Source organism: Triturus cristatus, chromosome 4_1 (assembly GCF_964204655.1).
Source record: "Triturus cristatus chromosome 4_1, aTriCri1.1, whole genome shotgun sequence".
NCBI lineage: Eukaryota > Metazoa > Chordata > Amphibia > Caudata > Salamandridae > Triturus > Triturus cristatus.
This window is the reverse complement of record NC_140585.1, coordinates 622,396,574-622,415,182: the sequence shown is the minus strand read 5'-3', so window position 1 is coordinate 622,415,182 and position 18,609 is coordinate 622,396,574. Positions and strand designations below refer to the sequence as shown.

Below are 18,609 nucleotides of genomic sequence, written 5' to 3'. Positions count from 1 at the left end.
AACTGGTCACCTTTCAGTTGATGATTGCCACATTTAGGTGTTAAACTGGAGCTGAAGAGGTGACCCTTTTTCTTAACCAAAATTAACGTTTGCTAAAATGACAACATAGTTAAATAATGCTGCCAAAGAACAAGCTGCATTATGATGCATAATGTGCATTTTCTTCCCACATAATTTAATCCCAGATTGATACATAATTCCAGTTATCTTGGATAAATTAAATAAAATATTAAATTAGGCCAAAATATTTCTCTGCAAAATGTTTTGTATGAATGTTATTCAAAAAGCTTTAGTCAACTATATTAATAGAGGTACACCCTATTAACAAAAAACAAATCTGAAAACTAATTAAAACTTTAAGATGATTCTGTTTTTCATCAGTCTCTATTCCAAACTTTAGGTTCCTCTTTTTTGTTTTGTCCAGGAAAAGAAAAAACATTGTGATTTTCTAAATGCATCGCAATATCAATTTGATTCACTGCCAGTTGTCAATTACGCTTCTTGTTGAAGACTGCTTTGAGACAATAGGGAAAAGGAATCACTGTGTATAATTGATGTCAAGACAGCCAAGGCACTTAGTGTAGCATTGACATGGGGCATATGGTAAAATGCACCACACTTCATGCCACTTTTATCTGATTGACATTTGTTTGCCCTTCCATCGCAAGTGTTCACTATAAAATGTTCACTCACAGCTGGGTTTTGCATAGGAAGTTTTAGCAGATGGTTCTCTTGCACATGGTGTCTCAGCTGCGGCAATTAAACCATGAGATCAGGGCAGATGGTACCAAATATCGGCAGGATCCCAAATAAGTAGCAGACAATTTGAAAGGGTTCAATCAGAAAACTAAACAAAGGCAAGGACAGAAAATACTCATATTTAAGTCCGAGTTTTTACAACAACCAGCTTTTTTAATGAAATATTTAACTGTGGTTTAGATGTATCCCTCTTTTAGAGGTATCAACACAAATCATCACTGTTGTAATACCTGTTTTATACATTACAATTGCATTGCTGGTTCCATCATAGGATAATATGTCATTCTGCCCCCTTAGGAAAAAGATCAGGAAGACAAAAAATAACTTTCAGACCGTTTTATTTCCTTTCACCAGGCTAGTGACAGTGTGGTGTTTGCCTGTTTGTTTCATAATAATTTTGAGGTGGTAGGCTATGTGGATTGGGCTGATCTGTGCTAACAGATCTTTTCTCTAAGACACAGTTACTGGTGCCTTTGTTTGCCTGATACCTATAGCTTGTTAACATGAAGAAAGGCAAAACTACAGCACTCAAATAAATTCAAGATTAAGTATAGGTTGGGCTCATCAGTAAGGCATTTCTTGGAGAAAGTGAGAGAAGGTGTTGTTTGACAACCAGCCAAAAAAAAGAGAGTTAAAAAATAAAAATAAAGAACTTAAAAGGCCAAAGTGATTTATGGTAAAATGAGTAAACATTGGAAATAATGATGCAACGTTGAAGGACAATTGATAAGTGTTTAGAAGGTTATGGGAAAAGATAAATGTCACTAAGACAGCTGATGGATAACTCAATACTCTGAAAAGCAACGGAGATGTAAAGAAATGTTAAAGTCACCTGCAGAGAATGACGATTCTCCAAATGTTATGAACAGAGAATCAAAAAGTTTATTAAAGACACAGAGGCTAACATTGTGCAATAAATAATCATTTAATTGCCACTCCTGTAGGACCTTTAAATAACATTCGTAAAATACAACATCGACATAGAACCAGAGCTCTATAGTCCATAAATAGTCCCTTCACAGAACATTCTTCCTCTTTAAATGTGGTAAACTATTCATCTTGACCAGATATCCTTTTTCATCTATTACCTGTCCTTATTGTGACTCTAAAGCAATAAACAACAAAATCAATATGTATTCAACTTTATTTAAGTTTAACCTGTAGACTTCAAAAATGTTAAAACTTGAATACCTTCAAAAGCTTAAACTCCCACCATCTTCTTCCCATACATTCTACACATTTATTTTGTAGCTTCCTTTTTTTACTTTTCTTCTTTTTCGGGGGAGGGGGTGGAGTGGCGGGTAGGATAATGTTAGCCTCTGTGCCTTTAATGAAATCTTGATTCTCTGTTCATAAAATTTGGAGAATTGCCATTTCATTTCAATACCGGAGGCTACCACATTATGCAGCTGAAAAGACCTTCAACATCACATTTGCAATATGCTTTACCTCTTACAGAATGTGCTTTGAATTGCTGTACATCAATATCTGCTTGCTCCATCGTCCAATTTACCCATGATGAGATAGTAGTATTACTCACTGCCCCATATGGTTTCACATATGAAATCATATTTATTTATGCATTCTATAACACACAATTGTTTACATTTTGGGAAACTTGGATAGAAGATTGAGTCAGACATCATTTTTATTTTCTTCCAGAATCAAAATATACTCCATCTGGCCCATTAACGTTATTATTTAACTCCAAAAAGCCTTCACATCTGAAACCCTTCTGCAAGATATTAAACAAAGTAAAGTTGCTAACTGTACTGAAAGTTTTTCAGGTGCCAAAATATCTTCACTGGCCAGGATTAAAATATAGCCTACATCAAATTCACATCCCACAATACATCATACCTTGCTCTAGGCCGTCTTCTCAGCCTCATAATATTCAAAACTCTACACACCATAGAATGTATCCCTGCTGTTCTTCTATACATGTAAACATGTCCAGCTGAAATAGCTGATCTATAATAATTCATAGCTCTATAAGTCAGTCCTCTCTCAAATTGCTCAACCAGAAAATTCTCTATTTCCACTACAGGAGCCTCCACAGGATCCAAACACCTCGCCATACACCAACTAGACCATATTCTTCAAACTCCATTATATCCATTATATCTCCTTTTTGCCCCTGGCTCCTAAGACTCTTCAAGCAATTCAACAGCCCTGCTTAAAAGTCTCTTGAAACTCAGATCTCCTGACACTTTCCATACAAAATGGTTCAATACCTTGTCCTGCTCTAAGGGATATTCTTCTCTTTTTCCATTCCTCAGTAGTCCCTTTGATTCTGAAATTAAAAGAGGTATTGTGCATACCATATTCAACACGGATGAAAGCTATACCTGAGACAACCAAAACGGCTTCACCAGCACTATTTGACACTACTCTGTTCTCACTTTCAACAGAACCCTCTGAATCATTGCAAAAGGAGGGTAAGCATAAATTGTCATCCCCTTTCAAAGCTGCTGAAATGCATCCACTGCACAAGCTCCTGGATCTGAAATACCTCTCTAACTAGAAAGTCAGTCTGCTTGCAAAAAGACCCCCCTGCCAGTGGATCCCAAATGCTCTCTAATCTTCTGTAATACCTTCAATTCAGTTTCCAATCGCTGTAATCCCTAATGTTCCTCGAATCCCAATCTCCTATCATATTCAATTGAGCTGGTACTCTGCTTTCACTATAATCCTGTGTTCCATACAAAAATGCAAAAATTATTTCACTTAATCCAACAGACCACGGGCTCTGCTCCCTCTTAGTTGATTGATATTTGCCACAGCCAAAATATTGTCCATCTTCATTAGTACTAGTTGACCTTCAAAAATCTCTCTGAAGGTCTTCAAGTCATAGAACCCTGCAGTTAATTCTAAACTGTTTATATACATTCTCTTCTCTCCTATCTATAAGCCACCTATCTCTCTCACAAATAAGCTACCTAGCCTCTCAAGCTGGCATCATTCTCTAACACAAAATCTGGTACACAACCAAATATTGCCCGTCCATTCCATGCTCCCATATTTTGCAACCACCTATTCATTTTCTCTTCCTGATTCAGAGTTACTTTGTCGCCAAACCACAGACCTTTCTTGAATGCTTCTCTCTTTAGTCTCTGTAACATGCGATAATGCTATAGACCTGGAAAAATTGCTTGAATGGAAGATAACAACCATACCATACATGCTAAGGCTCTCAATGATAGAATGTCCTTCCTTAATACGTGTAAGATTTTCTTCCTTATCATTTTCACTTTTTTTCTGGAAGTTGTAGCATAACTTTTACTGTATCTACCTTGAAACCCAAAGATTCCATGTTTTGTTTAGGTGTAAAATTTGATTTCTCTTTGTTTATTAAAAAATCCAATTTCTCCAACAAATTCTTCACCAAATTTAACTCCTTCTTCACTTCCTCCATATCTTAAGACATTCAAAATATCATCCAAATCAGCTATCAATCTTACTCTTCTCTCCAGTAAATAAGCCATCACTACCCTCATCACTTTCGGGAAGCACCATGGGGTCGAAGATAACATAAAAGAAAGGCACTGAAACTGATATCATTTCTTTCTCCATTGGAACTGCAATAATGTCTGACAGTTCTCCACTGGAATAGTGAAGTACAGATCCTTCAGATCTTACTTTACCAATTTATCGTCTTTTAATAACATGTCCCTCCATCTTGAAATGTCTGTACATCAAATACTTGTTAAACTCCCTTAGATTTATTACCGCCTCCATGCTTTGTTCTTTTTTTGTACAAAAAGAGAGTGCTCACAAACTTTCTAGCACTTTCTTCTATCAGTTTTATTGCATCCTTCTATAACATAGCCTCTATCTCTGAATCTACAACCAACTTTTGCTCTTCTATCAAATATATCTCCCATTGTTCCTTCAACTGTTGTGGTTGCTCTGTAAACTCTTTCTCAAAACCTTGTACTGTCTTTAAGACCCATGGATCTTGGGTAACCTTTCCCCATTCTTCCACATAATTTCTTAATCGTCCTCCTACCTTTTCTTGGGAAAAAACAGAAATAGCCTCAGTACTCACCCAGGGATCCGTGGTAACTCTGACCTCTCCTTGAAAGTCTTCCTATTTCTGTTCGCCCACTTCTACCTCTACTGAGGTAGAAACATTTTGAGGCCTGAAAACCTACACCATATACTCTGAAATTAATATTGTAATGAGATTTTTGTCTTCCCCAGACAGGCGAAAGTTCTTGTCTACTCACGCTACCAAAAACACCACTACCGAAATCTTTTCTCAAGTTCACCTTTGCTTTATCTAATGCTGTAACTGTTGAAAAATATTTCTCTAAACTTTTTACCAAGCCTTCTCCAAACATTAATCCTCTTGGTTCTTTGCTTGGTTCTTCATCTGCCATGTCACCCAACGTAGGGCTTATCTTCATTAAAATGGACTTTCTCCTTTCCACCATCAACCCAGCGTTAACATTGCCCAGAAGAATTATCGCCATCTGGCTCCATCCTCAAAGCAACCCTAGATCCACTACTGTGTCATTTACATGCGCCTCTTCAGCAATATCAAGTATTCTAGCTATTGGGCCTAAGACATCCAACACTTTCTCCTGACACTGTTTTAGTTATCGTTCCAGGCCTTTATGTGGGTCTCTGCCTAACCTAAATAGAAAACTGATCATTGCAGGATGCAGATTAGGTGTACAACACACCTTTCCATCTATTACTGGCCTAGATCACTCTGCCTTTAACACCTTTCTCACCTCTTTATTTAGGGGTTTCCTCTACCATTCTTTAATGAATTAACCAATGTGCTCCATTCGCCACCACTTTCCACTCCAAGGATGTCTTATGTTATATAGAGAGAACATTTCTTCTCCAAAAGGATTCTTCAATACCTCCTTAGAGGATGAACCCTCATTATCCTCATATTCAGCATCAAACTCATCATCTTGCTGAAGGTCAAACACATATTATTTTTATCAGTCAATCAAACTATGTCCAAATCATTAAATTCATCATCTTGTGTGTCGTTTAGTACAGTTACCCTCTGCGTGCCACTGTGGACACCCTTCCTTTGTGTGCCACTTAGGACGACTATCTGTTTCATGGAGTTAAATCCATCCTAAGATATCTTATTCTTTTATTTACCTTCCAAATGCTTAGTCTTCTTCAGCCTCTTTCCATCTTTCTCTCTTCTTTTCTTCCCCTTTGATAAAGAATAAAATTCCTCACGACTTCATATTCTTTTTTTTTCTTCTCATTAAAATGTTATCTATAGTGTCCTTGACATGTACCCTCAACTCTTGCTGAATCCATTTTTGAATCTCCTCATTTATTCTAGCCCCAGTTATCTCCATCCTATTGCCTTGCTCCAAATCCATAAACTCACAGCGTATATTACTAAACTCTGTAAAATACCACATCTTATCTAATACTAAACTATAATATAACTCCATATAAATAAATTAAAGAAGATCAACCTTCACAATCTTTACAACTCTGTATTCTAACCTTAATATCCTCTCTTTGTGTTTTGATCCATTACTTTTAATGGTATAAACATAGATCGCTTAGGTATTTCCTATATTTCCTATTTCTTTAAGCCCAATTCAAGATGGCAGCCATAATCTTGTGCGATCATTGTGAACCAATCCTGTAAATGCGCATGTGTCTTCACAGAGACACACTTCCCTCATAGAAACAACTTGAGCATACAGTCAGCAGTCTATGTTGTTCCTGCTGAACCACTCCATGTGCCTGAGTGAGGAAAACCGGCGTGTGCAAGCCTCGTGATCTGATTTCAGTTTTCAAGAGCAGGTGACACGCGCCTACCTCTCAAAGCATGCTCAACCTTGCGCTGGCCCCTAAACTGCTAGTAACATTTACTCTTCATAAAATGTTTACAAAACTGAACGTCCTTGACAAACTATCTAGTGGTAAAAGAAACATACCCTGAAAAGAAACGTACACACATTAAACTTTCTTTGTATGTAAACATCTATAAATATTTAGGTCGACAGAATCTTTGCTTCTATAAATTAGAAGCATCTTAAATAACATACATTCAAAAACCATACAGATTGTACTCTGAACTTGAAAAGCTAAGCAAATTATCATATTAATAGTATTTATCTTTTCAGGAGCAGCATTTAAAAGAGAAAGAGTGTTTTGTGAAAGGACTATTTAGGACTACAGAGGTCTGGTTTTAGATTGATGTTGTATTGTTTGAAAGTTCTCTAAAGGTGCTGAAGGTGGCAATTAAAATATTAATGCATGACAGTAGCCTCCGGTCTTGAAATGAAATTGACTTCAAACTGGGCACCCTTTGCAGTTGTCTTCACAATGTTGAATACAATGTGTGGGTTTCTACCTTGATACTTACAGAAGTATCAAGGCATACCCATTCTGGAGACTGTATCAAAGGAAGACTCCAATGAGGTTGAATGCTTTTTTGGTAAAGCCCTCGGTCACACACCTGCTCTTGGACAATGTGTCGAATACGTTCAAGCATGAGAGAAGGCAGAAGACATGAAGATGCTAGGTCCCCTCAGTCAAAACCTCCATGTTGAGGCTTCTTCCAGTCTCTCAGGCTAGATGTTTTGATCTACAGTACTGAAGGCGAGAGGTCAAGCATCATCAAGTGATTCTTCTCCTTTGATAGTCTCCCTCAGGAGATTTTCCATAATATCGTTCAGGACAATTCCCATGCCTCTTCCTTAGTGGAAGCCCAACATTGCTTTATCAAAAGGTTTAATACCTCCTGCCTTTTTCAAATGTAGGGCCTGATTACGATGGCAGATGGACTTCAAACCGTTTGCCATCATCCCCTATTTGGGACCGCCTGCCAACAAGGCGGCAGTCCCACAATAGGAATTAGGATGCAACCGCCACCACCACCGTAGCGGTCACATCACCCATTTCTAACATCCCGCCTCAATGTTAAAAAGGGATGTTTTACATATCCCTGTACTACGTGACAGGCAACATATGCCCCCCAGCACCCAAAGGAATGGGCCAGGGGGTAAGGTGGACCTGCTACGGTCCCTCAATGTCCATCCCCGCCAGCCTTTTCATGGCAGTTGAACTGGCACACAAAGGCTGGCGGGGATGCATATTATTATCTGTCCGGCGGTGCCTAATAGGCACCACACCATTCTGGCTAATTCAGGCGGTCCGTTTGGTGGTTGGATTCTATCCGACTGTCTGGCCCTTGGTGGTCGGATTTTCTGACCGCCACTGATCCGACCGCCATCGTAATGTGGCAGTCTGATCAGCCCTCAGAATTGGCGGGCGAACCACCGCCGACGGGCTGACGGTGGCGGTCCTCCCGCCATCGTAATGAGTCCCTTAGATATTATTTTCTGGAAAAGAGAAAAAATCCAAGCTGTTTTAGATCTTGGGGTAACAATGATTTAATAAATGTGGCATTTAGAAGTGATATGCTAAAATAAAATTGGTGTCAAAATTATCTTCATGATCAAATATGATTTCTGCTGGGAAAGATTCCCCTTTCATCATCATCTGCACTTTATTTCACAGTGGATCATAAAAGTGTAAACAACCAAACAGTACAATAGATAAATACATAAAAGTACAATTTTGCACAAAACAATAAATAACCATATGAGTTAAAAAACATTGTTAAGGGACACTAGATTTCATTACACTTTCTCTATTAAAACTATAAAAAATGTAAAAATATCTAAATCTCGAGAAGTGCCTTCAACTATACAATTTAAATGTCACAACACAGCACTTCACACATTCTAACAATTCTTAAAAGGAAACCGTGGCAGGCTGCATGAGCTTTGCTTGCTTGATCCAGAAAGCCTTAAGGAACATGGCTACACAAAAAAACTATTATCTGGATAGTGTAACTCTGCAATATTCTAAACATTTCGCTGAGCACCCTACAACCCAATTTTTCACACAGGGGATTCCCCTTTCAAAATGTTGGTGTTGGGTTTATAGTTTGTTTTTTGGTTTGCTTCCTCAACAGCTATCTGTTTGAAGTTTAAAAGCACTTCTCAATGAGTTCTATTACATGCCTAATAGTCTGCCCATCTCAATTAGTATTTTATTCAGTTTTTAATTAATGGAGATTGTATCCTTAATTGTATTTATCTTAGTGAAAGAATAATGTGACATAATGTTATGTTTTTGGCTGGCTCTTCAGTCTCCAATTAACACTTCATTACATTTTCAACTTAATTTTAAATTTCAAGGAGTACTTTAGAGGAGGAGCTAGCTTCTGATTGCTTGTTAATTAATATTTATTTCCTGTTTCTATAATTATATTTTATAGTATCTTATATTCATCATTCAGTTCTATGTTTTCTACTTTCTCTGAAACTTAGATTCAATTATTTTCAATAGAAGAGGAAACACACAGTTGTCTTTACTCCACTTAATAGCTTTTGATAGGATGATAGGATGACACAATGAAACCTTTGTTATCATTGGCTAAGTTAATTATATTTGAAAGAAGTAAGGAACAAATATGTTTGTTAATATCTTAAAGTCACATCATTCAAATTGTCTGTTGTACTTTAAAATAAAGAACTTATTGAGATGTAGTTTATCACATCCGGTGAATAATTGGCCTAACCAGTTATATCTAGTTAAAATTACATTTCCTATTACTGTGTCATTAATCAATGGCCAATTAAGTAAATGCCCCCTTATATGCCCCAGTCAAGCTATCAATTGGCAGCAAATTAATGCTTCTGGCTGGGTCAGCAATTAATGTGTTGTGTCTGCCCTTTTCTAAGCTTTGCAGAAATTGAAATCACTGATCCTTTTGTTAACTAAAATTCTATATCTTATTGATGTTCTTCAAAGCATTCTTCAATGGATCAGGAACCTTTGCTAAGTATGTTTCTGATAAGAAATCCTAGAAGCTCACACTATAAGTGATTTAAAAGATGGCAATGGTCAATAATGCAAGGAATTTTTTCAAATGATGGTAACTCCACTTCCAGAACCCTTTTACTATTTTAAGAATAATCAGGTATCATTATCAGAGCCATATTTGGACCAATATACTCTTATAATGGTATTTCAGTGATGGCAAGCACATCTGGATTGTGAAGCTGAAGCAAACCAAACATATCTATTGGGTCTGCAATGATTCGGATAGAATGAAATTGGGTAGCTTTAACCATTCCGCTCTGTATGCTTGCTGAGGTGCAAGTTACTAAATTACTAATTATTGTTTAAGCCTTTTCAACTATGAGAATGCTTATAAGAATTTAAATTGTTTACCCAGAATATATAATTGTCTAAATAGGATGAGAAGAATATATAATAGTTGAAATAGGTACATGCACTAATCGGCTAAGCACAAGTCTTTAATGTTAAATTAATCATTGCTGCCAATCCATGCATATATTCAGGGGAGTGTGACTTCTAGGTTCGGGCTTCCAAATATGTTTTATAATTTAACATTGAAATTAAAATATTATTCAATTATGCATTATCATCACATGCTTGTTTATACTGGTTTCTCATTATGTATAAAGAGTTGCCATTAGCTAACACTTTAATCATGTACTTTAACAAATAGTAAGGTTGGTAGACCAGTTTAGGTGACTTACATAAGCAGCATGATTATGAATATAAGAAAGACAAAGATCAATTGCATTACAACATCTGAAAGAACTCATGGGGAAATGTTATCAGAATGTATTACAAGACTTTGACTCAAACCTTAAAACTCAAACGAACCCCATGACTGAAATCTGTGATCACAGATCCTTTTTATCTGCAGGAAGATAGGTGATTTGAAGATGATCTATGATCTTAAGATTTTTTGTGGGAAAATGTGCATATACGCTTTCACAATAAATTAAGATTTACAGTACTTTTGAGAGGTTGTGTGGCTCATAAGATTTTCTTGCAAAGCCTCAATTTGAATTTCTTTTTTTAAGTTTTGGTTTGCTAGAATAGATAGCGGACCATTTTTCAATTAATGGCACATTTAGTGATACAATTGATCAACATATCAGGTAAGGATCAATCTGCATCTATGCAGGATCTCTCTCCACAATCTGTTGTTTAAAAGCACGAAGTATAATCATGTGTCCAGACTAGTAGTGCCTTTTTTGCAATCATGGTGGTGGCAGGTTACATGAGGAGATTTTTACCAGAAATATGGGCCTCTAGGGGAAAAAGGAAAAGCCTTTAAACCCTGATTGCTAATAATGTATACTACTGGGTAGAATGTTTACATTTGATTGAGGTCTTAACACATGTGTGATTGCCACTAATGAAAATAATTGCATTGTGGGAAGCTTAATGAGTTCTGTCCATACTAACTCTTTGGAATGCTTCCAATATGACTTGGAATAAAGACTAGGTTGCGCTTTGTTGTTTACAGTATCCACGAAACCTTTGCTGCTGTCATTAGTACAGTGTGATTAGATTGTAGTTGTATGCAGGTTACATTTTACAGTACCAGTGCTAAGATCTACCCTAGATAAAAGTGCTTAAATTGTTCTATTTGGCTATTGGCCGAATATCAAGTTAAATGTAGAAAAACACATATATAAGCACTGAGTGAGCAAGTTTGCCAATGAATCCCAGGCTTTCTAACCTCATCCCATTCATCACCACCCCTTGATACTCCAAGGAATTTGTTTAACAGATATATATTTTGGGGGAAACATCGTTAACATCGCAGTCAGTACACCGCGATGCTGTTACATCGCGGTCGTTACAACTAACGCGATGTAACCACACGATGCCATTACAACGCAAGTCTTTACATCGACTTGCGCTAGATGGCGTGCTAACATTACAAACAGTGTAGTTTACTATCCCAACACCTTCTCTACTGTTAAGTGGACTGGAGTTGGAATAGTAAATTACGCTTTTCTAATGTTAGCATGCCATCTAGCGCAAGTCGATGTAAAGACTTGCGTTGTAATGGCATAGCGTAGTAACATCGCAGTCGTTGTAATGATTGCGATGTAACTGCACGCGTTGTAATGACTCGCGTTGTTACGTCATACATCCATATTTGGGCCTGAAATTTAATCTGGGGTAAGTAGGCAAACTTTCAACAAAGATGAATTCACCGTCATGCAAAACAGAGACATACAGTCAGCTGTGGGAGAAACCTTTTAATTTTGCTGTTGAGGTAGATAGTACTGTTCAATTTGGTAGCAATAAGGTACTTCTCCTTTTTTCTCACACCCCAGGTTATTACTGTAATAAATACTAAAGAAAAAGCTGGACAGCATTTTGTGGCGAGACAGGATTCTTAACTTAGCCTTGCTGAACTAGATCTGTGACCGGGTTAAAGCTATCGATCTATTGCATTTTTTAAAATCTAGTTTTCTTCTAAGTATGAACAGAAAGGCCACTGTGGACAGACAACAAGAGAGACCTTCTCAGCACCCTAAGGTATTCTAAACAGATAGGGAGAGCGCTGTAACATAGAAACTCATTTTGTTGTCAAATAACAATATTTCTACTTAGGTTCACTAATCTAAACTCACAATAAGGTAAGCTAGGATATTCAAATAGAACATACACAACAGTCTGAACATTTCGTGGGAAAGGAAGTTGAAATAAATATCAAAATGTCTAATATTCCTTGAGGTATTAAAAAGGTGACCCATCTGAATGCAGCCTTTGTGTGATGTATCATGACAGAGTGGATCTCATTTTTTGGGAATGGGTTTAAATTGTGTGGAAGTGGTTCCCACTTTGTTTAAATATATTTTTAGGGTACTGAGAGAAATATAGCCCTGCGTCTTTTAATTAATAGGTATTCCCAGCTCCAGTCATTCATTGAATGTAAGCATTGACCTTCACCATGTAGAATGATCCCCTGCCTTTCAGTTAAGCTTGGGCTATGAAAATACCACATACCTATATTCATACAAAATGTTACCTTTTAAGAAAGCCAGACATCAGGGATGGACCTGATAGACCTGTTCTCACTTGAAACATGAAACTAAAATGGTGCCCTCAATTTATGAGAAGGGCCACATGTAATGGAGCGGCTGTCTTTAATAACAGATAAACTTACAAAAGTAACAGAGTAGATGCCTTCAGTACAATGTGAGAGTCACTGTTAGGTGTATTGGATTTTTACAGTGCTCCGCTGTCACTTGGTCTCATATGAATGAAGCCAAAAGAAATGGGTAGGGCAATTATCACAACAGAAATTGGTTTTGTGTATGTTCACGTATCTTTCCATTTTGATCTGGTGCCATCTGGTTAAGAAAATCTCTTCCTCAATGTTAAAACGACTTATGCACACACTTTCTCTGCCCAAACACACAAGATTTGAGGGGGAAAGAGGCTGGAGGGGGACAACAATGGAGCACATCGTGTGATAAATGGCACAGGTCACTTGTAATAGCAATGTGCATTTTGCTGATTATATTGATGAATCTGATGAAGTCTTAACCAAAGGAACTATAGAAAATGTAATATTAAGGCTTGTAGAAAAAAAAATATTTTTTTTAATGCATTGAATCTGACTCTTACCAATTTATGGAAGTGGTTTGTTCCTCTCTATAAACTAAATTAAAAAGCTAATATTTTAAAAATAAAAAAACTGCTGTATAAATGTGAACTTACATATAGCTAATTTTATTCTGTTACTGACTTCTCCCTATCTTGTCTTCTTTCAGAAAGTGCAAGTTGTTGTGACTGTTTTAGACTATGACAAGATTGGAAAGAACGACGCCATTGGCAAAGTGTTTGTGGGCTACAATAGTACTGGCGCAGAGCTGCGGCACTGGTCAGACATGCTGGCCAACCCAAGGCGACCCATTGCCCAGTGGCATACCTTACAGACGGAGGAGGAGGTAGACGGGATGCTTAGTGTCAAGAAATAAGGAAAGAAGCCTTTTTCATCTGTCCACATAGTACTCTTTAGCCAATATATGTAAATACCTCAGTGAAATCGGTCCTTTCATTTTTATTACTCCTGTATCTCTCAGACAGATCAATGATACTTAAAATCCTAACTTAATTTAGCAAAACTAGTCAACAGTAAAGAGCCCTCTCGACTAAGTTACTTCCTCATGGTCCTGCCATCCAAATCTTCGTTTAAGCAATATGATGTGTAGATAGAGCATGACTGGAATTATTTATTGTATCACTCCTTTGTACATACCAGTAAGCTGATAATTTATTTTCAGTATGTGTATTTGTATGTTGTAAGCGTTTCCTAATCTGTGCATACCTAGGTGTTTTTAATAAGATGTTCTATTTTAAACTATGTAAATTGACCGAGATATAGGAGACTTGTTATAATATTACAGGATAAATATTGTGTTCGTCTGCATTCCAGGAAAAATTCCAACTTGTACGACACTAGTAGAGCTGCACTGATATGTTAAAGAACAATTTAAATCTATGTTTTTACTGGGACCATTGAAATGGCCAGTTAGGCTTGTGTTGCTCCCTTTTTTGTAGGGGGAACAAACGCCAGTGGTGTATGGCTCTTATTGAAGGCAAACTAACATGATCTGAGGAGCACCACAAAGCACGTCAATGTAATGTAGCCACAAATCAGTATATTGTGTTTCTGTATATATTTAAAAAAGGGAATTTTGTGGCTCCACATTTGAATGTGAGATAGCACCTGAGTAACACAGCCAGGGCTGATGACCGCCAACAAAGGCAAAGAGAGAAACAATGGCGCCATCTTGCTTAGATTATAAATAAACTTTTGCAGGTGTCAAGGAAGAAGTCAGGTAGAGGAGGAAAGCAAAAGTAGATTTTTTTCCTCCCTTATTTATTCTGCACTTGTGAAAAGCTATAACTGCCCATCAAAGTGTAGATTTTGTGGGCATCCTTTTTCGACAGAATGTGCGCCTATTAAATGTCAATTTGTGATTTCATGTTCTATATTTTTTGTGACTTTGCATTGAGCTTGTTGCAAACAAATGTTTTGTTACCGCAATTAAGTTTCAAAGGACTGTGTGCACTTATTACACAAACTAGTTGTTCATGGCAAAAGGGGACGTATTGTAACTACACCAGAAAAGAAACTTATTTAGCCATAATACTTAATGCACTTCAAGGAAGCCAAAACAGCTAGTGACCTTTTTATATTCTATGTGTATCTCATGAGTTCTAATTTGTCCTTTAACCTACAAAAAGGGTCAAAAACAAAGAACACGTTCTGTCAAACTGGAGCACCCTCTTGTGTACACTAGATGCTCAATCCAGGAGGAGATTTTAAATGTTTCAATGTTATGTTGTAGTAAATGGCACTATTAGATAAAAGCTATTAGTCATTCCATAAGCGTCTGAAAGGACGACTCTGTGTATCACTGTGACTGCCGTGTGTGCTTAGAGACGTAGTTTTCTCAGTGGATAGCAATCAATTTATTCTGTAGCGATATTGTATACTACTACCATTCCCTTCTACCGCACTGCCGAGGAGGAGCATAGCACAAGCAGTTCTATTAGAATGATGGACCAATTCAGAACTGGGGAGCTATGTTAGAGCATGGGGGTAAGTTAGGGTGGGTTGACCACACAGCGTTTTGTCGAGCACTGTGCAATATTTGTTCATGGACAAAAATATCCTTTTAAAACACAGTCTTTCCTTCCTCTTTGTGCATCTGGTGGAGCCTCATTGCTCATCTGAAGCCTCCCCCTTCAGAGACTTGCATTTTAATGACTGTGAATGAGGGAGGTTCAAATACTTTGAAGTAAAGACTTTTCAACTGCACGGAAAAACAGCACAAAAAATTGGGTAACTAGGGCTGGGAACGTTGGTGTTTAGGCTTTGTATTTTATTTTACCATTTTATAACTTTAGAAATACAATTTCGTATGGAACATCATCATCAAAAATCATTTGGATAGTGGCAGACATATTTTTATGTTCCACTATGGCATCTAAGAGGTGACAGGCACTAATTTGATAATTTTGTCAGGATCGTTGGTTACTCCGTAATAATTTCTAGACTTTAAAAATAACTGTTTCTTGCATTTTTTCTGTTCTTCTGCCCCATAAAATCTTCAGCTAGAGTGAAAGCACTTTTGTGTCGTCACTTGCACCATGGTATATCTTCAGCATAATCAGCTGTGTTAAGGATATAGGTTGATGCAAAAAGTACTACTATGTGTCCTTGTCAAATATCCCCAAAAATGGAAAAGGGATCTACTAAGTACCAAATGCTAAAATACATCACTTTGAATTTAGTTTTGAGGTAAGCCTTCACTAAAGATTTTCAAGGCCCCAGACCATCGAGAAAAACACCAGATGTATCAAAATAAAATTCCAACTATCCAGTCTGGGCGTACTTGGTATTCACAAACACCAGTCCTAGTAAATTACAATCCCTGGTACACTACCAGACTGAATGTCTCCACAGAAGTAGAAGCCAGTGGAACATGGTCTGCGCCCACCAAGCCTACTCTGTGGCCAAAAAAACATTTCATTCTCAAAGAAGCCACACGTACCTTTCTGACAAAGCTGTGTGAAGTATTCGAATCTGATGCTGTAGAAATCCTAGTTGCCTTTGTGTATACTTACTGCCTGCTTGAGTGTTTCTATGTATGGGTTTTCTCTGTATCTTGTAAAAATGTTTGGGTGATTTCTCCTGCCATATTGCTCGTGGCCCGCGAGCCGACAAAGTTAGCTGTGTGAACATTCATTTCTGATGAAGTGATTAACATTTTGTTTCACTATGTGTAGTAAATTCCACAGTAGGGTTTTATGATTGTTGTTAAATAAATTGACATATTACACAAATATTCAATAAAAATGTTTTATTTCCTGTTGATGTCTCTGTGTCTCAGTTATTTTTAGGTTAAGGTCTAACATTTTGTCCATCTCATTATCTGGTTCAAATGGTAGATCTGCTCAACTATTGGGTGATTCTCCACCATTGGATTCCCTCTGATATTTATAAAGGTAGACTATCTCCACAGGTGCAAGATCGCAGAACACAACTTTTATAGACAAATGACAATGCTTCTAAGCAATAATGATCAAAGAGTACATTTTCCATGCTCAACAGCAACATTTACTGTTTGTTTTCAATCAGCCAAAATGGAAACATAGTATTACATTTGCATGAGAAACACCACATAAATACAACACTGCTACAGTGTAAAAAACTGGAAATGGTGCACCAATAAAAACAAAGCACCTAGTATACAAAACAATATTGCCCCTTTAGGACCTGTGTGTAAAACCTTAAAAGCATGCACTATTCCTTTATGTCTAGCAGGCTGATAGGCAATTTGTTTTGCTTTATTGTAAATCATTTTTGGCTATTTACACCATTTATTTCTTTTGGTTGGGGGTTGTCATAATTTGATAACTTTGGATTTTGTCTGTATTTTTGCATCTTTTTTTGAGAAAAAACATCTGGTTCTCCTGATTCTTATTGGCATTCTTTGGCATCTCTGTTCTTTCTGAAAAATATGCAACTGCTCTTTGATAATTGCCCAGCTCGGAGGATGGAGATATTAAGGATTGACTACCAGTATGTATGTGTGGTGTGTCATCCTGAGGCTCACTGCAATCTATCAAGGACTGTGAACATTTTCAGAAATTGTCCTATATGGAGCTCAAAGATAGGGAGGGGTTCACCTCAGTAATTAAGTTAGAAATTGGGTTCAGAGAGTCACCATTCATATCCACTTCAGCTATAGTGAGGCAAGGATATCATTCCTCTCTCTCTACTTCCCAGAAGGCCACTTCTGAAACTTCTGAAGGTGAGTGAATAAAGACTCATTGTCACTGCACTCCAGCTCCTGTCAACTTCAAGGCTGTGAATGTTGGTGTAATCAATGTCAAGGAATAGAAGTTCAATATCGAAGAGAAGAAGATCGAAGTCAAGACATTTGGTGTTGAGACACAAACCAATGTCAACGGGTACAGAGATTTTTGGGTCGGCGTTAATGTTCCTGTCGGCATCAAGGTATATTGCCACATTGGAAGGGTCTGCTTCTTTCACGTTTTCTTAGATTTTGGCTACAGTTGTTATGTCATCCATCCAGAAGCCCAGGAAGAGAGCTGGTTCCTTATCGGCTTCTCCGCCAGAGTCCCCTCCTGTGGTGGTGCCAGTCTTGTAGGGCAGCTGATGATCAACTACACTCTCCTGCAGCACCAAGTTCTCTGCAGAGAGTCCAGCCTCCTCATTGGCTTCCTCTGAAGTACTTGAGAATGTTCTTGTACTGCATCAGCAGGATGACAGGACATCACAATCAGCACCCCAGCTTAACTTCTGGATAAGATCTCCATCTCTGGTGGCTCTTGGCATAGCCACATCTGTGATACCATCAGATTGTAGACTAAGAAGTAGAACAATTTAAAAAACAAGACAGTAGGCATTTTCCATTCCCAGGATTTTGAACAGCATCCTTGTATCGATCAGGACCACACAAAAGCTGCTCTAACTAGTGAAAGAATTCAAAGAAAATGCCTTTAAAGAAAACTATATCACAATGCATTATCCTGAAAATAAAAGTCTCTCCCTCTCCACCTACCTCCTGTACTCAAACAAGCCTAATGAGAAAAAGCTCAGTTGCTCCTTATCTGCAGGGCGGGAGGGAATCTGAAGGAGAAGGACTAGGAGTAATGACATTACCGGTAAGTAATAGAAACATTACCTCTGCGTCACTCCCTTGCCTTCCTTCAAAAAATATGAGACATTGCTAGCAAATAGATGGACAACTGAGTGGCAAAATGACAGAAATCCAATGTATTGTATCACAACAACACAGAACTGCTCCATTAATTTCATAGAGGACAGAACGTTGCAATATAAAACATTATCAAGTCGGTCCAACTCAGCAATCCTATAATTTCTAACAAAGGTGAAAGGAATAGCCAATGTATCTGCCCTACAAATCTCCTGAATTAAAGCAGACTATAATTCAG

The 18,609-nt window shown here is 37.6% G+C and overlaps 1 protein-coding gene across 7 annotated transcripts in view; it reads left to right on the top strand.

Moving 5' to 3' along the window:
* Positions 1–16,498, top strand: part of LOC146855301 (synaptotagmin-1) — a 4,118,085-nt gene extending 4,101,587 nt beyond the window's left edge. For all 7 annotated transcript variants that reach the window (XM_085652999.1, XM_085652997.1, XM_085653000.1 and 4 more), the window contains one exon: positions 13,386–16,498. In XM_085652999.1, the coding sequence (XP_085509125.1) occupies positions 13,386–13,592 (207 nt within the window). In that variant the 3' untranslated portion in view covers positions 13,593–16,498. The remainder of the gene's footprint in view (positions 1–13,385) is intronic.
* The last annotated feature ends 2,111 nt before the right edge of the window (positions 16,499–18,609 follow it).